Source organism: Echinops telfairi, unplaced genomic scaffold (genome assembly GCF_000313985.2).
Source record: "Echinops telfairi isolate 266 unplaced genomic scaffold, ASM31398v2 ScPeMD7_7424;HRSCAF=8462, whole genome shotgun sequence".
Lineage (NCBI taxonomy): Eukaryota > Metazoa > Chordata > Mammalia > Afrosoricida > Tenrecidae > Echinops > Echinops telfairi.
In genome coordinates, this window is record NW_022111324.1 from 25,110,054 (window position 1) to 25,133,740 (window position 23,687).

The following is a 23,687-nucleotide window of genomic DNA, read 5'->3' on the forward strand; positions in this document are numbered from 1 at the left end:
TAGGCCTGTAATCTGTTGAACATGTTCCAGGGTGTGATGCTGGCATAAGACCTCCCTTCCTGGAAGTACTGTGCAACCCCACTGGAGGCTGGAAAGCACACCGGCTCTTTCAGGGTCAAGCATAAAGGAGAAAGGACAGGTGGTCTAAAGAGATGAGAACTAGGTGGTCTCTTTCTGTAACTCGTGTTCCCAATAAATATATCACAAGTGGTCCTGATGGAGTGAAGCAACAGAAAGTGTGACCTGAATAAGGACACAGTGAAAGTGATTACTCACACTTTGAGATTGTTCCCCAACAGACATCCATCGTGTGATTCAGCTGAAGTTAGCTCTTGTACGTGCATAACGATGTACCCGGTAGAAATTTCACAGCCTATGACAGCTGTGCGGCACATCTGCTTGAGGTCCAGAAAAAAAACCAAACCCCAAACATACCAGTATTAGCTGGGAAAGATTTCACTTGGCACTACTTCTGTGGAAAAGCCCAGGGGCATTGGTTTGAGTTGACGATCAGCTTAACATACTTTACATTTAACAAGGTGTTGAGCTTTATTCGTGGAAGTATACGTACAATGCGGATTCCTATCACTCTTAAATTGTAATGTAGTGAATTCTGGTTACTTTCAGGCCAGAGTTTTTAGCGTCTGTTTCAAGAGAGGAATTGAGGAATCTAAGATGATGTCATGAGAAATTTTAGAAATACCAGGAGAGGGAAGGACTCAGTTTCACCTAGAGAGAGAAAATACTGCTATTTTCACACATTCAAAGGGTTGACTGACAAAGTGCCATGCAGAACAATATGTGAAATAAATGTCTGATGAATAAAGAAATGAATGAAGAGAGTAGGTGTGTAAGCCAAGGCCAAGCCACTAGGTCAGTAGGGAGATCAAATGATAAGGTATTACATTTTTACCTAACTACTTCTGCATGAATTGTGTGCTCTCTGTCCGATATCGTGGCTGTTCACATCCCTCGACTCTGGTCAGAGGGGACTGAGTCACCAGAGAGTTAACCCATGTGGGACCCCAGCAAGTGGATTTTGGCTTTCCCATAGCCTTCTGCAAACCAGATGTTGATCATTTATGCTCTGAGACTGCTCCCTCCTTTGAATTTAGATTTTGCTATTTACAATCCTTAGATCACACAGGCTGGTGTGCTTCTTCCATGTGGACTTCCTTGTTGCCTCAGTTAAATGACTGCTTGCTTGAAGACAAACCTTTAAGACCCCAGAAGTTTTCTTTCTGATAACTGGGCACCATTTGGTTTCTTCACCACACTTTGCTATAAAATCCATGTCTTTAGGCAAAATACCCATTTTCGATCAGCATTAATTCCTTGATAAATGGTGATAATTAAGCCCATCTTATTGTGAGAATTAACTGAGCTGTTGAATGTAAAGTACTAGAAACCATTAGGTTCTGGATAGCTATTAGTTCACTGGCCCAATCTTCGAAAACATCCAAAGTAGCAAGTGAGTGAGTTTTAGGAGGCCCTGGAAGGAAGTCAGTTAAGACCCTCAACCGATAGAATTTTCATCTCTGTGTCTTCAGAGCTGGACACAGAGTCCAGCACAGGACAGTGCATCTGGCCTGTTTGTTGACTTTATGGTGAGCACTCCGGATAAGTCACGGTACTAGGCACAGGCCACATGGAAGTGGGCTTTGGGATCAGACAGATGGAGGCATGAACTCGCATATCGAAAAGCACTTGATAGTCTTTTTCCAGTGGAATCCTTCTCCTGTCTGGGAAGGCAAGTACTGTGGTCTACATTTATAGAAGAAAAAAGAAGATTCAGAGAGTGGAAGTGATTTTCCCAGGAAACTAACCGAACTGGGATTCCATCCCATTCTTTTAAGGTGGGGCCCATCACCTTTCTCTTCTCAATCTGACAGACACATTTCTTGTCTAGGTACTCAACTAAGTACACCTCCCTGTTGCCTCGTGATGTGTTTCCGTCCCGTATGGGGATGTCATCCAGGCCACACTCGCAGTGCATCTTTGGCTCATCTGCAGAGAGGCCTTTCCTAGACATTTGGAAGGGGCAGGCTTCATATACAAAGAAGGTTTGCCTTGAGGACCGATCCCATTGAGAAGGAAGAAGATACCTGTCCAGATAGTCATCTTACCTTCTCCACCTTGACCATCACTGGAGGGACAGATGCTATAGAGTTTAAACAGATGACACCCTCATTGGCTAGATAGTTGTGCCAGGGGCCACCCTCAGGCCTTCTTTAATCCGTGTACTTGTTTTGCTTGATTACACAGTGTTTTGAAAAGTGAATCCCTTGCCAATCTGTAAGTCAGGAACTTTCACATAAAAGCAGATGAGTAGACGTTTTTTGGTTTCTCTTAAGGAATCTGTCAAACTTGACTCACCTTCCCCCAGGCAGCACCTCCCCAGCACTACTTGGTGGCAGCTTCCTTTAGACGGAGCGGAACTCCCCTGTCTGCTGCAGTCCCTGTGTGACTCGTTGCAGTCCATTTGCTTACATTAATATGTCATAAGCTTGTATAATTTATATTGTGAATAACAAAACACCTGGGAACATTGCTCCGGAGTGATTGTTTCCTGATGCCGCTGTCTTTTGGTCCCCCTCCCTAGTCTGCGATTGCAGTGGGAAGTCCCGGCAATGCATCTTTGATCAGGAACTTCACAGACAGACGGGAAATGGATTCCGCTGCCTCCACTGCCAGGACAACACGGACGGCGTGCACTGCGAGAGGTGCAAGGAAGGGTTCTATCGGCAGAGAGAACGAGACCGCTGCTTGCCCTGCAATTGTAACTCCAAAGGTAGCTAAAAAGGGGTGGGGGATGGGGGGGTGGGGGTGAGAAGGAAGGAGAAAGAAAGAGACACCCAGTCACTCAAGAGGAAGAGGCATAATTCACAGACTATTTGGGTGTCTGACTCTAGACACTGGTCTTTTTAAAGTTTAGCACTTTCGCTATGACCGTAAACTTGCTCATCGTTGTTTCTGGTGGTGTCTGCCCCTCTGAAGGGGGAGGTGTGGCACCAGCTGGGGACTTCAGTGCATCCTGGCTTGACTCCTGTTTTTTAAAAAGTGACATTAGTACTTTTCTGGGGAGGCTCAGACTCAGGGGCAGAGGGAGCGTGCACTCTGTCAATGATAGTTCTTTGTATCCATAACCATCCCTTTGACCAGACTCTGGGGGGAAAAGAATTGGAAAGATCTGCTTCTTGGTGCTGTGCTGAGGATCAACAACATAGTACTGCTGGAAAAGACAGAAAAGTCGAACAGGCAAATTAGAATCTTCCATGGGATGACTGATCCAACAAAGTGAGATGAAAGATAGGGAAGCACCTCATGGAGTGACTGGTTCATCGGGGGTCTAGATTTGGTTTGTTTTTTAGGCGTACAGAGCTAGCATCGCACCATCATCGATAGGACTTGTGCATACACACTGCTGTATTCTTTGTGGCAGGGAGCAAAGAGGAGCTAGTAAATACAATCAGAGAGAGAAGTAGAGTTCTACCAGTAAAGTAAGGGTTGTTGGGTTTTTGTTTTCTTAAAAGTACCTTCTTTTTATCTATTCTCTTTCTTGGCATTACCTGTTTCTCCTCCTTGTTAGGCAATGTTGATAGGATAATATAAGAATATTAATCCATCTCAAGGTGGTCATCTTATTGCACAGCAATGACAGTGTAGCTCTGTGGATTCAACTCATAACAGCTGCTGGAAGGCTCGACAAGTTTGGGGCTAGCCATAGTTGCTGGTCGAGTAGGTTGCCCCCACCTCCCTCACCTAGAAAGCTGTGCTGGCCCTACGATGGTGTAGACCATGTGCAGCAGACTCTCCCAGAGCCACTGTGTTTTTCTGTTACAGCGTGGTTGGAGTCATATTTGCTCAGCCTTGTGGCAGATTAACAGCATTTAGAATCTGGACGTAACATTTCCCCCCATGAATCAAAGAACTTTATAAAGAAATATAATGTTTTTGAAAAAGAAGTTATTTCATTTTAATGGGCACTTAAGAGCTCACATCTCCTTAGGTCATGTGGCTTCATTGTGAGTCACTGGAGCGGGGTCATCCCAGTAGAGTGATCAGTGGGAACATAATTAGAAATGCATGGGCCCAGCTGGAAAGCTTGGCCTGAAGACAAGGTTATTAGTCTCGGGTAGACAAGGAGCCTGCTGTCTAACAAAGAGAGATGGTAATAAAAGATTCACCACCCGCCTCTCCTTTATCACAGTGCAATCCATTGCTTGTCCGGCAACAATGAGCCCGGCCCTTTCATTTACGGAAGAACTAGAACTCCCAGACTCGGTGTGAATGGTCCAGTCGAAGCTTCATGGTAACTGACCGCTCACACAACAACCGACATCTTTCGCACAGATTCTGTATCAGGCACTTCCCTACTTCAGGAATTAATTTAATCTTTGCCTGCAACCTTATGCGTGAGGGAGCTATTATTATTATTATTTATGCTTTACGAATGAAGTAGCAGAGACTTGGCGAGAGAGGCAGAGAAGCTTGACTGAGGCAGAGATTTGTTCGTGCCACAGATCACTGTGTAGAATGTGTGGCGAAAAGAGAGAGTCTGGGTTAAAATCTCCACAGTGTCAACCACCCAGGAGTCAGGTTGAGCAGACTGCCCCACCCCCCCAGCTCCAGTTTCCACAGCTGTGAGAGGGGGAGCACGCTGTCTGCCCGGAGGACAAGCTGTGTTTGTGGAGCACGTGGTGGGCCAGTCCGCAAGTGGAGGTTGATGCTGTTGTTTTTCTGATTAGGACAGCGGCCAGGGTCTCCATCTCCTGGAAAGCAGACCTTGAACACACACACACACACACACACACACACACACACACACACACACACATACTTCCATCTTAGAAAGAATCTGATTGAGGCCATATCTGTGGTCTACAACTATATTTCACAGCTCCGGCAGAACGTAAGCATTTTCAATAATTTTTTTTTTTGCATTTTCAATAATTTAGGACCTGCTCTCCCTTAACTTCCCCCAGTTGGCAGGTTTTTTGTTTTTAATAAGACTTAGAAAAGTTAATGAATAGCCCAAAGTCTCCCTGCACGTGATGACAAGAACTCAAATTGTGGTCAAAGTCTTCTAGTGGAGAACAGTTATCTCCTGTTCCCTCACTAGGAGGAGGGGAAACATAGCTAACATGTCCTCTTGGCAGATAATATAGGTGTGTGGGAAGACGCTCACGGGCTAGACAGGGAGTGGGGAGGGGTGTGTTGTTGAGTAGGGAGGGAGGAGGAAGGGGATGAGGAAGAAGAACCACATATAGGGAGGGTTTAATAGGATATTGTTGTTGATTTCATTTCTTGAGATGGGCTGAGTAAATATATAGTCTGCTTCTTTGAAAAACACAAACAAACAGATTCTCCAGATTCCTCATCCCTCAAACCTGAAGAGGCATTAATGAGACATTAGTCTACTCTCTCCAACGTGGATGATGGTCTGAGTGGCTTAGGAAAAAAAGGAAGAAAAGTAAAATTGAAATGGACTTGGAGTCTTTAGTGACAAACATATTCATCTCAAACAAACAAAACAACAACTGAAAAGGAATAACCTCATGGATCTTATTTTCTAACATCTGGGACTTTGTACTTTTCCAACATGCATTCATATAGTTTGTCTTCTTCGAGTCTCGTGAAAAAGGACCCTCGCGGGGCTGAGCTGTGTAACCATTAAAAACAGGAGCGGGGGAGAAGGAGCAAGGAAAATGATAGCGATCGCTGAATCCTCCCTGAGTCCCCCGGCAGCCTGTATGTATTCACGTGCCCCTGCTTCCCTCATCCCGTCATCGTGGGACACAACCAGGCCACTGCCAGCACGCTCATTTCTACCCACGGAGACTCTATAGGGGTTTCAAGACTGTGAATTTTTATGTGAGCCGGTGACCTCCTCTCTTATTTCCTGCATCATGGCTGGTGGTTTTGAACCATCAACCTAGCAGAGAGCAGACTAATGCCTAACCCACAGCTCCATGAAGGCTCATTTCAGACCACTATAGAGATGAAGAAACTGAGAGACTCAATTGTCCAACCAGACAAGGCTGGGCAGCCCCTTAGGGGCATAGAGGATTTCTGTCGTGGTCTGCTGTCTCCAACAAGAGATTGCTTGTCTTGATCCTGAACTAGCAGCCTACATTTAATTTTTTTCAGTGAGGTCTAATCTCCCAGTCAATCCGAGGATATTTTAAATGTTGAAATAATAACCTGGCCTGGGAACTTGTCTATTCCATTTTTTTTGTCTATTCCATTTTAAATGCAGAAGAATGTGTCTTACAAAAATGCTGTCATTCCACGTGCAGCAAATTAAGCATCTATGACACTGAAAGTGGTCACAGATTTTGAACGTTGTCAATTTGTCCTAACTGTAACAAGTACACTTCATTTATAAGGGGCTCTGGTGGGTAAGGCACTGGGCAGTTGTGAAACTTTGAGCTAATATATATAAAATGCTTAACTCAATGAATCATGTCTAGTGGGTACTCAAATGGCACAGTGCCTTCTCTTAACCGCCATCCGTCTGCTACTTCTCCTACTGCGTGGCTTGAGCTCACTATCGACGTGGACGCTATGCTACAGGTATTTCTGAAAATAGCAGGTGGGTAGATTTCAACAGAGCTTCCAGACTAAGAAGGAGGAAAAGAAGAGGCAGTCGACTACCAAAAATTAGCCCTTGAAGACATAGATCCAGCAGCACGTTGTCCAGCATTGTGCTGAGAGATGAGCTCTCTGAGGTGAAGGCGTCAGTGGAGTTGGCATGCTGGCCAGGTGCGGGTGGTGTGGCTCAGGCAGTGTTTCAGTCTGTTATACGTGGCGCTACCGTGAGTTGGCACCTATGCAGCAGTCACTAGCAACCACAGTGGGATTCTAGTTTCACTAATGCCCCCTCAAACCTTCTGAAACTGATATAGACGTTCTCAGGTCTGTGAATGTGGCTGATTTATTTCATCCAGACTTTGAAAAGTTGGGTTTTTTAAGTGCCTGATATGCATAAAACCCATCTGTCCTAATTCCTAAATCATGAACTACTCTTGGGGAGTGTGAACAACGGGATTTCTAAAACAGATTGAAGAATTACCTCCCGTTTTAAGTTTGCGTCCCCGGAAGCACTTCCCTTGCAGGTGAAAGTATCATTCACACGCATCTGCAGACTCAGAAAGATAGGCTAAAAGAATTCACACTGAAAATGAACCAACTAAAGCCGAACCAAATCCACTGCCATGGGGTCCAAGAGTTCGAGTCTCTGAAGAACTCTTAAAAATGGGTGTGCCTGCCTTTATAGACATGGGTTAAATACCAATTCAGATCGTGTCAATCCTTGTTGTCATCTTAGATAAGCAAAAGAATCAAATAAAATTAAAAGAGTGTGTTCAGTATCAGTGATGTGGTCCATTAGGTGCCATGGGAGAAAAACACAGATACACACACACACACACACACCATGGTTTCAGCCAAGCCTGTGGCTCATAGCTGCGAAGTTGGTGACCTTATGCTTAACAGAATGGATTGCTGCCTGGTGTGGTGTGTCTGGGTCTGTGCTTCGGGTCCATGGTGTCGACTACTTGCCCTCATCAAGGGTTCCTCTTCTTATTTTACTGCCACTTTGCTTTAGAAACAAGCACGGTGTTCTTTTGTATGACCACAGAGGCGCGTTGGGCTTTAAACATGTGTTTACGAGAAGGAAAAAGAGCCCCCTGAGGTTGCTGAACCCACACAGACACTGCATGACAGCACGAGCAGCACCCACTGCCCCTCCTGTGAGGTTTCCGATACGGCAGTCTTTACAGGGCCGATAGGCTCTTCTGAATCCCACAGAGTATCTGGTGGATTTGAACAGCCTACCTACTGGTTAGCAGCCCTATGCCTCACCCACATTCCCATCAGAGCCCCCTGAAAATAGATCTAGTTGTTATACTTATGACAAATTGACATGAAGTTCAAAATCTGTGACCACCTGGTGCCATAAAGGCTTACTTTGCTGCACATGGAATGAGACCATGTTTTGTAAGACATGCTCTTCTGCATTTGAAATGGAATGGACAAGTTCCCAGGTGAAGTTATTATTTCAAAGTAAAAAAGTATCTTTTGACTGACTGGAAGATTGTGAGTTCACTGAGGAAATTCAACTTAGACCCCAAGTTCAGGATCTCTGCAGCCAACTTGTCGTTGCAGACAGCAGACCGTGATGGAAATCCTCTCTGCTAAGGGGCTGCTCAGCCCAGTCTGCTTGGACTCTTGAGTCTCAGTTTCATCATCTCTGTGACGGAAGAAAGGGGCCTTGGCAGAACTGTGGGTTAGGCTTTGGTCAACTAACTGCAAGGTTGATGGTTCAAAACCACCAACCTCTCAGCAGGAGAAAGATGAAGCTCTCTGCTCCCGTGAAGAATTCTAGTCTTTCAATCCCATTGCTCCACACACTTTGTGAAGCCCGTTGGTGTGTGGGGGTAGTTGCTTGTTTTTCTGATTAAGAAATGCAGATACGTGTATCCAAGGACTCACAGCTAGTGAGTCACAGGGCTGGTGTTGGCCTTGAGCCCTGTTCATCTTCACAGCTTTTGAACGAAGTAGTTGCTTGAGACCAGTGTGTTCTAGACTTTCCTCTGGAACACCGGGGCCTGGGGTAATCGGAGGTGTGGCCTGGAGGAATGTTGAAGGTGTCTGTTAGGAAACACAGGCCCTGCAGTGTGACACAGCTTTATGCCTGTAGATACGCCATTGTGTTACAAACCTCAGCAAGAGGCTGTACGTTCTGTTTCGCTAACTCTTGAACAGAGACCGCTGCGTTTTACCAGACGGCTGTTGCTTCCTCTGAGGAGACGGTTCCACAGTATGCCACTGGGGCTGGCTGTTCAGGACCAACCCCTAACAAAGGACAGCCTTCCCCATCTTGTTAAGAAAAAAATATTTGTCAAAAACGACAAGATGACACGGGGTGTTTTGTAAGTTGCAAATGCAGTTAGTATTAATTTGGGTAGGGAAAAAAGTGTTTCTGAGTCCCTGCAGATTTCATTGCAGTGAGATTTCCCTGATGGTTAGTGTTCGTTCTCAGAACGCAATTCAGCAAGGCATTTCCCTTCTAGCTCTGGCTCCGGATTGTTTATGGAGCACTGAGAAAGCAGCCTGTAAATACCAACCCCCATGACTCCCCTCATCCGTTCTCATCCACTCTAAATGCTCAGGTTGTAGAGCCTGGGAACCATGCTGACCTCTGCTTCCCTGGCCTGTCTCCTAATGCTCCTCGCTTGGTTGACAGTGCTCAACTCGGTCCGGGCCTTTTTCTCTCCGTGATCACACCCTTGTCCCTGCTTCCCGTTGGGCCTGCGTGCAGGGCCCACGGCGTTCTTCACCCCAGCCACGTTTCCTGAGCTCCAGATGCATAACTGCACCTTGACGTGCACCTAGGAACACCGATGTCCCAAACTCAACTCCTGGTCTTCTCCTGAGGATGCACCCTCAGAGCTTCCTGCGCCGCGTCACAATCCCTGTGGCCGCACGCTTGTGGGACCTGGGTGTTACCCAGGGCCCCTCTCCCTGTCGTTCGATATCTCAAGCGTCCGTCAGCGTCTGTAATTCTCTGTCCACAGTGTCTGTCTCACTGTGTGCCCCTCCTCCTCTTCTGTCTGTGAGATGCCTCTGCTCCAGGCTGGCCTGCCACCCGAGATGCTTTCACCAGGACCCCCGACACTTTCCCCTCTCCAAGCTCCCTGCCTATTGCTCGGGACTGGTCTCTTCCAGACTGCAGGTCTGATCTTCTCACTGCCTCCTAAGCCACCTGATGGCCCCCAGTTCCATTCCCTAGGCATGCAAGATAAAAGAGTCCATACGTTTATTGATTTCAGACTCCCTGCTAGGGAAGGAAAGGTTTTCAGAAGGACAGCAAATTGAAGTAGAGAACAAAACACGCAGAGCCACAGGCTCATGTTCTCCTGGTCCCGTGCATTATTGCAGTCTCGTTATCACAAAGGAGCGGGGAACGGCTCAGCTGCTAACCCAAAGCTGCTCTGTCCGATCCCACAAGCTGTTTGCCAGGACAAAGACCGACAGGCTGCTTCTGTAGAGAGGACTGCCTTGGAAAGCCTGTGGGGCAGTTTCCATCTGTCCTATAAAGTCGCAGTGGGTCAGGATCAACTCAGTGGCAGTGGGTTTTTAGATGATCACGAGTGTTGGGAGTCTATGGGCTATTTGCTAATGCTGCTAGCCCTAGGGATTTATGAAGTCGGTGAGCTGGGCCTCTGGCTACCTCCCTGCCTTATCGTTTGGCTCCTACCTCACCCCATCATAAGAACGCCGTCCTCTTCTTGGTGCTGGAAGCCCTGGGAAGTGTACCCAAAGGCTGGCAGTTTGAGCCCACCCACAGGCACCTGGGAAGAAAGGTTTGGTGATCGGTTTCCGAAGATCACAGCCTCCCAGTGGAGCACAGGTCTACCCTGCGATGCCTGAGGCTCACCACCATGAGATGAGAGTGGCCGGAGGACGGCTGGTTTAGCTTTATTTTCTTGGCCTGTGCGCACGGATCCCCAAGAGCTTTGAGGCACCTTCTCCGCGGGGTTCAGCGCTGAGCACAGGCTAAGACAATCATCCGTAAAGCTTGGGTGAGGAGTGTCGTCCCAGCGAGGGTGGCGGATCGATTAGATACAGGCATCAGAGAAAATGTCTTTGGGAAGTTAACATTTCATTAAAACCCAAGTGCTGAGAATGGGCCAACCAGAGAAGCATTGGGGCCAGGGCATTCCAGACTGAGGGAGCAGCGCATGCAAATTTCCTGAGGAGGGAAACCGGTGAGCACGTTCTAGGAACTGGGAATGGAAAGCATACCACTGTAGATGTTCAAGAAGCAGATACATTGCTGGGAGCACTCACTCATCTGTGCCAAAGGCAGTCATTGGCCATCTGGCTGGAAGGTAGTCATATTTGTGTCCATTCGGCTGGAATTACCAAACGCTACCATTAATATCACATTCAAGTACAATTATGCGGAAGATAATTCAAAGCAGTTACGGCAGTCCGTCAACGGGAACTGCCGGGAGCGAGGCCGCGAAGAAGAGGACATGGAACGAGGGAGAGCATTGCTCCTGGCACCTGAGGCTGGGCTAACAGCAGGGCATAGCAGAAGGTGTTTACTGTGTGTTTTATTGACTGTGCAAAAGCATTTGACTGTGTGGACCACAATTGATTCTGGATAACGTGGCAAACAATAGGGATCGGAACACTGCATTGTGCTCATGCAGAACCTGTGTATAGACCAACGTTATTCTCAAAGAACAAGGGGACACCTCAGGAAAGGTGTGTGTCAGGCTTGTAGCCTTTCCCTATATCTATCTAGTTGATAGGCTGTGCACGTCATCTGGGCCGCTGGACTACATGAAGAAGTGTTGGAGGAAGAAGTGTTGGTATCCACATTGGAGGGAACCCCATTCATAATTTGTGATATGCAGGTAACCCAAATTTTCTTGCTGAAAGTGAAGCGGACTTGAAGCACTTCATGATGGAGATCTAAGACTCTAGCTTCAGTGTAAATAAAAGTCCTCGCCACCAGACCATTAAGCACCATCGTGATACGCGGAGCAAAGAGTGATGCTGTCAAGGATTTCATTTTACCTGATCCACCCTGTCCCCGTGGAAACAGAAGTCGAGAAATCAAGCAACACACTGCGTTGGGTAGCTCTGCTACAAAGATCTCCTCAACGTGTTCAACAGCAAAGATGCTACTTTTAGGACTGAGGTGCGTCTGACCCAAGTTGTGACCCTTTCAGTCACCTCTGCACCTGCAAAAGCTGGACCATGAATAAGCAATGCAGTCCTAAAATGAATGAGGAGGAGAGGTGAGGCATTATCCGGCAGATCCCGTCTGGCCACAGGCGAGCCAACCCCACAGCTTTCCTATCAGACAGAGATTATTGTAGACTTGATTGATGGTGGATCAAACCATGGTAAATATGATACTTGGCCAGTTGACCTCTCTCTTGACCTAACCAGAACTTAGTGTGGGCTCAACTATTTCTCGCGTGTTCCATACAGAAATTTCTTCTCTGGCTTTTAAAATATTGTTGGTAGTCTTTTCTCTCTTACTCTTTATTTTTATCCTGTATATTATTATTTTCTTCTTTCTGTTTCATTTTGTTTTTATTGTTTCTGCTAGGCTGCACAGTTTGTGCAACACAGAAGGAGGGGATGCATAGAGACAGTAACTGATGCGTGGTTTATAGGGACGGGGCATGAGAGGGTGCGTAAACGATGAATGCAGGAGGGGGTAGAGCACTAGAACTGATTGTGATGATGTAAATACAACTCTTTGTAAAAGTGATTTAGCTATGAACGTGTATGATATATGAATATTATATCAAGAAAGCTAGTAAAAAACTAGTAAAAAAAATAGAAACCAAACTTGACCAACGGTTACTGTGGGTGAAGGAAGAAGAGTTTTTATTTAAGGGCCATTGGGTTTATGTTAATGGTGGTGGAATAATTTGGAAAAGGTGATCAATAATGGTTATACAACATGAATACTATAATGATGGCATGAATTATACATGTAGAAGTTGTTGCATTGGAGAACGTTTTGTTTTGTATATTTTTGCCACAATTTTTAAAAAATTCATGTAATAATAATTACATGAATAACAATGAGTACCGGGAAGAAGAAAATGTTCTAAAATCAATTGTGGTGATGATTGTACAACTCTTCTTGATATGGTTGAACTATTGAATTGGATGACATGTGGATGAAGTGCCAATAAAACTGTACAAAAAAGATGAGACTTTCTCCTCCCGTAAAGAGTTACAGTCTGGCAACCCACAGGGGCTCTTCTACCCTGTTCTATGGGTTCGCTGTGAGTCAGCATCGCCTTGATGGCTGTGAGGTTGGTTTTTTAGTTTTTAGAAGAAGCAGCGATGCCTTTGAAGTATGGCGTTGTTAAAGAATATGCCAGAAAAATGGAAAAAGCGATCTGGGAAAAAGCACAACCAGAATGCTCCTTAGAAAGGAGAATGGTGAGACTTTGTCTCGTCTACTTTGGACATATTTCCAGAAGGGACCAGTCCCTGGAAAAGGGCATTATGCTTGGAAAAGTAGAGGGTCGATGGGAAAAGGAAGAGCCTTAACAAGACGGACGGATGCAATGCGGCCGAGCACTATGGCGGTTGTGAGGATGGTGAAGGAAGGCCTGGGAGTCTTGCTCTGTTTTACAAATGGTCCCTGTGAGTCAGAACGGACTAGAGTGACAACAGCGGAAACAGAAAAGGAGCCGCGCTGGCCCCGGGCCTGAGAGCTCGGCTGCTCACTGAAAGCTCTGTGGTGGCAACTCCTCCGTAAAAGATGAGGCAGGCAGCTTCCATGAAGATTACGTCTCGGAAACCCTGTGGGGCAGTTCTACTCTGTCCTATAGGGCCACTACGAGGCAGAATCCCTCCCACATCCAAATCCTTTGCTATCGTCCCAAAGACAATGAGTTTTTCTTGGCGGTTAATTTTGACTCACAGTGACCCTGTAAGACAAAGTAGAACTGCCCATAGGGTTGTAATCTTTATGGGGAAAAACGGCCCCATCTTTTGTCCTGTGGAGCTGCTGTTTGGTTCGTTGCTTCCTAATGCTCTGTAAATTAAATGCTTCCTTTTCTTTGTTCTATCGTCTACCCTGTTGGTTTGCAGGTTCTGTAAGTGCCCAATGTGACAACTCTGGACGGTGCAGCTGTAAACCAGGTGTGACAGGGGACAGATGTGACCGATGTCTGCCAGGCTTCCACATGCTCACCACCGCTGGCTGCACTCCAGACCAGAGACCCTTGTAAGCATCTGCTTGCTTCACGTGACTGCTACTGCCACTCATGCTAATTATGTTAGCATTAGCAACAGACTTCATGCTCACCGACGCTTAGCCCATATGCAAACACTCTTTTAAGAACCTTATATGGATCATCTAATTAAATCATCACTATAACTCTAAAAAGTTGAGAGTTATTGTCATGCCCATTTTATTTAATTTTTTAACAATTTTATTAGCATATAATTCACATGTCGTACAATTCAATAGTTCAGTCACATTAAAAAGAGTTGTACAATCATCATCACAATCAATATTAGAGCATTTTCTTCTTTCTTGCACTCATTGTTATTAACTCCCCATTTCTCCCCAACCTCCTCTGTTATACCCCCCAAGAAACCATCAATGTAGTCACTGTCTCTATTTCTTCACCCATCTTGGATTTCATATACAGAAAAACATACCAAAACAACAACAGCAACAATAACAGCTCAACAATAATAGTAAAGTAAAACAGAGAAAAACCAGAAAATATGAAAAACCAGAGCAAATTTAAATTGAGTCAAAAGGGGAGATTATATGTTCAAGTGCTAATGTTTAACCTAATTGAATCTGCAGTAATTCAGTTCCCACTGCACTCTGCATGATAGCAAATCTGTTCACATGCCTGGTCTGTGGTCAGAGGAGCGTCGCCATATGATGCTCATTTGGACATAGGAAATTTCAACCACGTGAGGCTCAAGGACGTTCCCCATGGTGCTGGTTGGTGGTTTGCACTCATCAGTTGCTCCGTGGGAGAAAGGTGTGGCGGTCGGCTTCCGAGCAGCTGACAGCCGAGGAAACCACATGGGGCAGTTCTAGTTGGTCCTACAGGCTCAGCCTCGAGTTGGAACCAGCTCCGAACAGCAATGGGTAGTGGTGAGGATAGCCCTAATCTTCAGGTCCAGAGACTTTGCCTCTGGGACCAATTCTCGTAACCCTGATACTTGCCTCCTTTAAGTTAGATGAACTTGGATGGGAGTCAAGAATTCTTCAAGTTCTAAATTAGGACCCATTTCTCTCCAACTGAGTTTGGGGTGAAAAGAAAAGAAAACAAAAATTCCCCATTATCTTGGTCCCCTTTGGTTCAGAGCCTCCTCAGATGCTTTCCTGGGGGGCTGCAGTACAGATTAGAGAAGTCTGCAGGGACACAGGACGGGCTCTGTTGTGACTGTGGCTCAAGACAATCAAGTGTGCTGGTCGTTTGACAGCAGCCTGGCTTGTTGGAAGAGGGGCGGGGTGGGTGGGGTGGGGGCAAGGGTGAGATGATGCTGACAACATAGACTGGGTGCAGGCCACAGACAGCCCAGCGAGCTCTCGGGTAAACACTGCTTAGCTTTGCCCCAGTGAAATCATGGCTCCCATTCCTAGAAGGGAGCAGACGCTCAGCAGAGGTTGCTGCGTGGGGCAGGAGGGTAAGAGGATGAAGAAATGCCCAACCGTTGTCTTAGCCTGACTCAGGGTTCTTAGTATAACCGAGTGGTTGGGCAGCTTAAAAAAGGAAGAGCTTGGGAGTGGAGCCCTAGGCTAGCAAGCTACCCGCAAAGGATAGCTGCCCCGTTGCCCACTCTTCCGTGTGAAAACTGCCCCAGCCATTCTTGCACTGCCCCAGTTAGCATTGCCCCAAGTCTCGTTTTCTCTGGGCTTTTGCCGTTTAGTCTTCTCCAAAGGAGATTTGCTGGTGTAACTGGGAAGCACCCAACGGCTAACCGAAAAGTCCGATCTTTAACCTACGCTACGGCTTCTTTGAAGGGAGACCTGTGAGGGTGGGAGGTACCTGCTTTCGTTGCGATTACAGCCTTCAAAACCCGTGGAGCAGTTCTCCTCGGCCACGAGGGGTTGCTATGAGTCCACCCTTGGCCCGCTGGGCCCGAACAAGTGTCTTCCATGATCTCTTTCAGACGATCTTCAGGGACTTTCCCTAGGACCACTCCCCTTTTGCCATCTGGACGAACAGGACGTAGGTCCTGTCTCTGCTCTGCTGCAGCCTTCTATCGTTAGCCTTGCAGTCCGGTTGAGATCAAGCTTCTGCTCAAGGCCCGCAGGCCCCCTAGAGACTGTCCCTGTCCCCTCCTGCCCCAGCCCTCTCCTTCCCATGAGCTCACCTGGGCTGCTCTGCTCCAGAGCACCTGGGCCTGCAGATAAGACAGAGCTTCCCGCCGCTCCGGCCCGCGATCGCCACCTCCTTGCAGCGCTGTCATTCTTCTCTGCCGCTCTTCTTCAAGCCTCTTCTTTTTCCATATGCTTCGAAAAGTTTGCGGAAAAGGGAATTAAAAGACAGTGACAATTTTCCGTGAACTTCTTAAAGCCCCTCGTATTGGTTTCTCTCCTACTAGAAGGTGAAGTCCGTGGCAGCTTTGTCTTGTGCCCTGCGGGAGCCAGATGCCTAGAGCAGCACGAGGCTGTCCAGCTGGGCTAAGTTGCCTTTGGGCTCCCCTCCCACTGCCCGTTCATCTGTCTGCCCTGCTGCAGGGCTGCTAGAGACCTGAGGCTGCTTCTGATTGCTCTCAGCATCCCCTCTGTTAGCACCGGGAGATGCCGAATGTGTGTTTGTTGAAGGGTCCAGAAGAGCAATGCAGGGGAACTAAGTCAGGAAGGAGGCCAGGGGAAGGGATAGATGAGGCTGGTGAGGATTTCTGGCCAGAAAACTAATAGGACTTGGCCTCTGATTGAAGGTGAGCAAGGGAGGAGTCAAGGGTGCCTGTTGCTGGGTGGGATTGGGGTGGGGTCACAGAGCACTGAGGGCGGCTCAGTCAGTAGAAAAAGACAAGCTTGACTTTAGACACACGCAATCGAGCTGTCGGATTGGGTGCCAACATGAGTGACAGAGAGCTGTGTTGCTCACAGCACGGATGGGACAGGATGGTGCTGCTATCAAATGGCTGCTTTCTTCATCCCAAAAGTCTTGCTACTAAAAAAAAGTCAACCAAATCCAGAAATTGTACTGGTGGGCAAATACTCAAGAGAAACGAACAAAAAACATACAAGCACACAAAAACTTATCATAACATTATCAAATAATAATAGCTAAAATGTGGAGAGAACCCCAATGTCCACTAACAAAGGCATGGAAGTGCAAAAAGTGGCATATTCGTACAATGGAATCTTATTCCGCCATAAGCAGGTATGACATACTGATGGATGAACTTCAAAAACATCACACTAAGTGAAAGAAGACAGGCACCACGGATGACATGTCATATGATTCTCCTCGTGAGAGCCACCCAGAACAGACACCTCCATATAGGCTGAATGTCCATGAGTGGTTGCCTGGGCTGAGAAACCGGGGCGTGGGGAACAAGGGTGTCTGATCTCCTAGTGAGGTGAGGAGCGCGTTCTGGAATTGCTGACAGCGATGGGCACACCAACAGCCACTTCCCAGTATTGGGAGCCCTCCAAGAATTTTTGGGGAAATCCATCTCTTTCAATTTCATGTTTCCCACACGCTTTTTAAAACTGCCTCAGCCATTTCAAATAGGCAACGTGCGCAGTATATGAATTAGCTCCTCAAAACAGTTTTTTAAAATTTAAATAAAATCACACCAGTAGATGTAGTCAATCATGATCAAAGTGAATGCCATTGAATTAAACAACAAAGATACAAATGGTGATTTAAAATTAAAAAGTTAGCTGAATCAATTAACCATGTTAAACTAAACAATTTAATAACACATGAGCTTTTCTAATCTGTCGCCCACACCTCTTCCCTTTCACTCAAAGCGTGGAGGGGGCCAGCCTGCAGAGCGCGCTATGGACAGCACTGGCATAGACAGTGTGGCGCTCTGAGGGTCCGAGGGCACCCCACCCACACAAGGAGCGCCAAGGTCTCACTGCAGAGGGAAGATGGCTCCGTTTGTGACGTCTGCTCCGGAGCAGTTGATGTACAGCATGGCAGAGCACTTGTAAATATAGCCCTAATTGTTTTCCCCCCTCTTTCCCCAGAGACCCCAAGTGCGACTGTGACCCAGCTGGCGTCAGTGGGCCCTGTGACACCAATGGCCGTTGTGTCTGCAAACCAGCTGTCACGGGAGAACGCTGTGATAGGTGTGTGTGTGTGACCTGTGACCTCATCAAGACAGTGCGGTCCTCTGAGTGGAAATATGAAGAGGGGCTACCTTGTATATGTGGAGGCCTTCTTCTTGCCCTCTATCCTATAAACACCAGGTTTCCAAAAAAACCCACTGACACTCCTCCACGCCCCTCTCAAATTTGATTCTGCCCTGAGCCCTCTTCCTTTGTCTTGGCTGAGGCAGGGCCTCAGTGGTTGCCCTTGCCAGCTGGCTTGAAGTCCCAGGTGCATGGATACAAGGTGGTATGCAATAATGAGATCACATGGCTCAGATTGGTCCCAGGTAAGGACTGGCCTAATTAGTCATGCTGGGAAAATCCTGGTAAGCAGGGCTGTCGGAGGGCATGGCCATATATAACCATCCAGCACAGAAAAGGAACTGCCCCAGGTTGGGATGGCGCCCACATGCACACACACACACGAATGGGGGACCTGCGAAGAGCTCTCTAGGTGCCACGCCATGTTGGGGCAGGTGGAGCTGGGAGGAGAGATCCACCCTCGGCGGCTGCCCCTGTGAGGCATTGCTGCAGCTCCCACTGTGCTCAGCCTCAGCGCCCCAGAGGGATGGCCTGCTCGCTTCCTTAGCGGTTCTTTGGCACCTTGCCAGTCGCTTACACCTGGGCGTTCCTAGCTTGTGTTTTCAGGGAGGTCTTTCCTGCTAAGGTGTGTGTGGAGGGAGGGGCATGCGTGGGGAGCGGGGAGCAGCTCGTTCTTGTGGTAAAAAGGGGAGTTATATTTTTACTCTACAAATCGAACACAGGAATGGAGAGCTGTATAAACCAAGGTTGTCTGCACCAACAGGGATCGCTGTTTTTGTTGTGCCGCCCAGAGGATCCCCGCTCCTCGTCACCCTCTCTGACCTAGTCGAATAACCCCCCCCACAGGGTTTCCCAGGCTGTCATCTTCAAAGCAGTAGATTGCGCAGTCTCCTCTCTTGCAGGGTGGCAGGTGGGTTCGAACCACCAATCTTTCCACCTTTTGTTTAGTAGCCAAATTCTTAACCCCTCCGTCACCAGGGCTCCTTCCAAACCAACACCAAGCTCACTGCCACTGAGCAGATTCTAACTCATAGCGCCCCTACAGGACAAGGTAGAACTGCTGCTGCGGGCTTCCCGACTGTAGCTCTACGCGAGTAGAAAGCCCCTTCTTTCCCCAGCAGAGAGGCTAGTGGGTTTGAACTGCTTGGTATTGTTAGTGGGTTTGAACCATGGCACCACCAGGGCTCCTTAGTGAACACAAATTTTTAGGAACCAAACTCACTGATGTCTGGTCGATTCTGACTCTCAGGGGCCCTATAGGACAGAGTAGAATTGCCTCCTGGGGCACTATCCTAACTTTTACGATAATCATTTCCTTTTCTTTGTAATGTATTACTCAAGAGTGGACCCCAAAGGACTATAGTTTTACCGTTTTCCCTTTCTCCCCTTCCCCTCCCTTCTCTCCTGTGCCCTCAGTAGGGTGGTTGTCGCTGTCCAGCAGGGGGCTGGGGGGACAATGGCATTTGAAAGTTGGTATTTCCTGCCTCTGGAAATGTATAGCATCTAGAAGAGGTGAGGAGTCCCTGAGAGGTGCAAGCAGTTGACTTGCTCATTTGTTAACCAAAAGGTTTATGGTTCAAGGCTCCTTGAAAGAAATCCCTGGGGATCTGCTTTCAATGGGAGCCCCACGGAACGCACTTCTATTCGCACACACTCAGGTCCCCGGGAATCAGAGTTGGCTTGACGGTGACTGCTTGGTGTTGGGTGAGAGAGGCAGGCAGAGAGGCCGAGGCCATTGGCAGAATCTCTACATGGAAAGAGAAGTAACTGGTCATACCGTTCTGCTCTTGACAATGCTGCTGCAGGTGTCATCCAGGTTATTATCATCTGGATGCGGGAAATCCTGAGGGCTGTGCCCACTGTTTCTGCTACGGGCATTCGGCCAGCTGCCACAGTTCGGAGGATTACAGCATCCACAAGATCACCTCCAGTTTCCAGCAAGGTGAGGGACTCCATTTCATAGATTTTTATCCTTACAGACAAGCTCCTTCCCATTCACACAGTGGGTCCTCTAAACATCTTTTTTTTTTTTTTTTAAATAATCATTTTATCAGGGGTTCATACAACTCATCACAATCTGTACATACATCATTTGTACATACGTTGACTTCATCATTCTCACAACACCCGCTTTCCCCTTGAGCCCTTAGTGTCAAAACATCTTTATCAACTCTCTTATCACTTAAGTTTGTTTATTTGGTCAGCGCAGTCAGGCGGAGCTCTTTAAAAGATGCCAGAGTCCCATCTCCCTGCATTTCCCTTGACCAACTATTTCAAGACCGCAGTCGAATTGTTCATGGGAATTAGAGAGTCGCCGAGAGTCTTCTTGAAGTCCGTATCTACTAACCCGAACTGCTTTCACAGCCTTCAATGAGGTGATTCATGGGAGATCAGTTGGCAAGCTGGAAAGCACTGTAAACATATCAGGACTGCAGATGATTTAAACTCAAAGCCCGGTTTCTCTTTGATCACGTTGAGCCCTCTTGCTTTACTAAGGTCATACGGGTTTCTGTAAATACAATAAAAATACAAATTATAGGCAGATGGAAGCTTTTCTTTTAGCACATGCACCAGACTCCATGATGAGCCAGCAAAGCAGGGAAGTGTGGATGGAGCTGAGACCTGAGTGGAGAAGTACAGGGACATTTGGAGGGTTGTACTTACGTGTGAAAGTAGTAAGACAACCTCGCTGCTCACTCAGGGCTTGGACTTTGGGCCAGCACACCTGGTCTTGTTTGAGGGTTTCCCCTGAATGTCGAATGGTTTGTGTTCCAGATGTTGAGGGCTGGAAGGCTGTCCGAAGAAGCGGGTCTCCTGCGAAGCTTCAGTGGTCCCAGAAGCACCTGGACGTGTTTAGCTCTTCCCGACGAGCAGACCCTGTCTATTTTTTAGCTCCAGGTATGTAGGCATAACTTTCTCTATCGAAACAAACTTAGCAAGACAAGGAAGCGAGGAGAGAGAAATGGAACTGGGAAATGTGGAAGCCCTCACAGTGTTCAAGGGAACTGTATCACTCGAAGATAGTTGGGGTATAAATTCAATTTGATGGAGCCATCAAGGCTCATAACACCATAGAGTAGATGGAACTGGGTGTCATGTGTCAAACCCTGGGCTGGTCTCCTACTTCCATCACATGAGAGGTTTCTGGGTTTCCCATTAAAGATGCTAAGTGGAAATTAAGTAGTATGCTCAATTTATGGATCTATTTGGAAGCAGCTAGAACAGTCAAGAATTTCTTAAAATTTTAGACAGCTGTGATTTGTAACAGTCAGTTTTCTGCACCTAGAAAAACTGTGGCTAGAACACTAATCCTGGTTCCCCGTCCTTGATGAACCATGTGTGATTCCTCAGGCTCTCTGAACTTCAGTTCTCTCATCTATAAAATGGAAATAATAATACCTTCTTCTGGTCACTACTGTCATCAAATGTGGGGATGTCTGTGAGAGAGCTTTGTAAATGGTAAATCCCGATACAACCAACGGCAACTGCTGACACCCTGTCATAGCACTGTCCTAAGAGGCATGCTACGAAGCATCTAACAGGAGGCGTTGCCTTACAAGGATGTCCTGAAGTATTTTAGTAACTAGCCCTCCTTCACAGTCACTAATATACATCCATTTCCAGTGCCGTGTGCTGGCTCTTTTGGTAGGATTGTTGGAGGCCAGGTGGCGAGTGGGTGTCACAGGGCTCCTCTGGAAAATGTCAACAGCATGCAAACTCGCTCACTGTCTACGACACCGGTTTCACAACTGACCTCAGCCTTTGAACATTCTTCACAGCCAAATTTCTCGGGAATCAGCACATAAGCTATGGACAAAACCTGTCCTTTGACTTCCGCGTGGACAGGGGAGGCAGACACCCATCTGCCCATGATGTGATCTTGGAAGGTGATGGTTTGCAGATCACGGCTCCCTTGATGCCCCTTGGCAAGACGCTACCTTGTGGGATCACCAAGACTTACACGTTCAGGTAAAGGGAGACCCTGGTGGGGTCAAAATGAGTGCACTGTGATCTCACGAGGTCCAGGTCTTTGTGCATTCATTTGATCATCATTCATTTATTCATTCAACAAGATTTGCTGAATGGTTTGTGCATACCAGATGTCGTTTTAGGACCAAACACAGGGCACGATCCTGTCATCAAGCTGTCTAATGGCAGAGGACAACTGATACAGTAGGTCAGGTGACAGGTGGACAAGGTTGACACGTAGTTTGAACAAACACAGTAGGTGCAACTGACCCATATTAGAATGGCCCAGGAGAGCTTCCTAGGAAATGTGACACATGAAGAGCAGTTCTGCGAGGCGAGAAAAGGGCAGACGATGTTCATATGGCAGAGGAGGAAGTATCATTTGTGTATTTTAGAAGTTCCAAGTGAGGCTGCTAATCGCAAGGTCAGTTCAAAACCACCAGCTGTTCTGCTAGGAGAAAGACGAAGCGTTCCACTGCTGTAAAGAATTACCATCTCAGAAACCCACAGGGTCCTACAGGGGGGCAGGGAGTGGCGCGAGTTTTTGAGAAGTAGCTGTGCATGAATTGTGCAGAAGTGGCCGGTTCACAGGGGCTCAGGAAGAGAGGAGTGAATGGTCACCTGCCTTAAGGAGTCCAGGAAAACTTCACAGAGGAGGCACCATGTGGTGGAACCTGAAAGGTGGGCAGAGCTGTCCCAGGGGGAAAAGTCAGCCTGCACATGGGAAAGAGTACATGGAAACGTGTGGAGGGGGAGCAAGCACACCGTGGGAGGGAAGGTACAGCGATTTGTGTGACTGGAGGGTAGCACGGGTTAGGGAGATGGAGAGAAGCGAACGTTGACAAAGCTGGAAAGGGACCCATCAGAGAGGCTTTGGATGTCTTTCTCGCACAAAGCAGCTGGTGGGTTCGAATCATTGGGAGACCCTCCATCCTGCCTAGTGACGCTTGAAGAGCTGTCCCCCGGTCGGCTGACCAGGACCACAAAGGGGTTTAGTCACTTTCTCAGGTCTCATTTGTATTAGGCAGGGATGTGATCAGAGTCACACTTTAAACTTTTGTCTTTAAATGATCTAGATTGAATGAACATCCTAGCAGTCATTGGAGGCCCCAGCTGAGCTATTTTGAGTATCGTCGGTTACTGCGAAACCTCACAGCCCTCCGGATCCGAGCGACCTACGGAGACTACAGTAAGTAGGCGACTAAGAGAAATGGCAGTCTCTGCTCGTAGGTTTCACTCTAATCTGCTTCAGCGCTCAATTCAGGTGGTGACAATCGCAACACAAGCAGGTACAAAACATGATGTTTTGAGGTCGTCTCTGATCTAGTTTAGGGAGCCCTGGTGGCTTTGTGTGTTAGGCACTGGGCTGCTAATCAAAGGGTTCGTGGTTCAAATCCACCAGTTGCTCCTTGGAAGAAAGAAGAGGCTATCTAGTCCCATAAAGATTAATGGCTTTGGGAACCCTAGTAGGGTTGCTGAGTTGGGATTGACTCCGTGGCTTGAGGTTTTTGTTTTTTTTAATCATTTTATTAGGGGCTCATACAACTTTTATCACAATCCATACATACATCAATTGTGTAAAGCACATCTGTACATTCATTGCCCTAATCATTCTCAAAACATTTGCTCTCCACTTAAGCCCCCGGCATCAGTTCCTCATTTATTCCTCTCCCTCCCCGTTCCCCGCTCCCTCATGAACCCTTGATAATTTATAAATTATTATTTTGTCATATCTTGCCCTGTCTGACACCTCCCTTCACCTACTTTTCTGTTGTCCGTCCCCCAGGGAGGAGGTCACATGGTGATCCTTGTAATC

At 47.3% G+C, this 23,687-nt stretch overlaps 1 protein-coding gene across 1 annotated transcript in view; it reads left to right on the plus strand.

Annotated features, from left to right (window-relative positions):
- Window positions 1-23,687, plus strand: part of LAMC2 (laminin subunit gamma 2) — a 73,832-nt gene that overhangs the window by 19,323 nt on the left and 30,822 nt on the right. Inside the window, exons 2-8 of the mRNA XM_004706788.2 lie at window positions 2,603-2,791; window positions 13,645-13,780; window positions 17,738-17,839; window positions 19,708-19,844; window positions 20,678-20,800; window positions 21,682-21,871; window positions 22,948-23,060. Of these exons, the coding sequence (XP_004706845.1) occupies window positions 2,603-2,791; window positions 13,645-13,780; window positions 17,738-17,839; window positions 19,708-19,844; window positions 20,678-20,800; window positions 21,682-21,871; window positions 22,948-23,060 (990 nt within the window). The remainder of the gene's footprint in view (window positions 1-2,602; window positions 2,792-13,644; window positions 13,781-17,737; window positions 17,840-19,707; window positions 19,845-20,677; window positions 20,801-21,681; window positions 21,872-22,947; window positions 23,061-23,687) is intronic.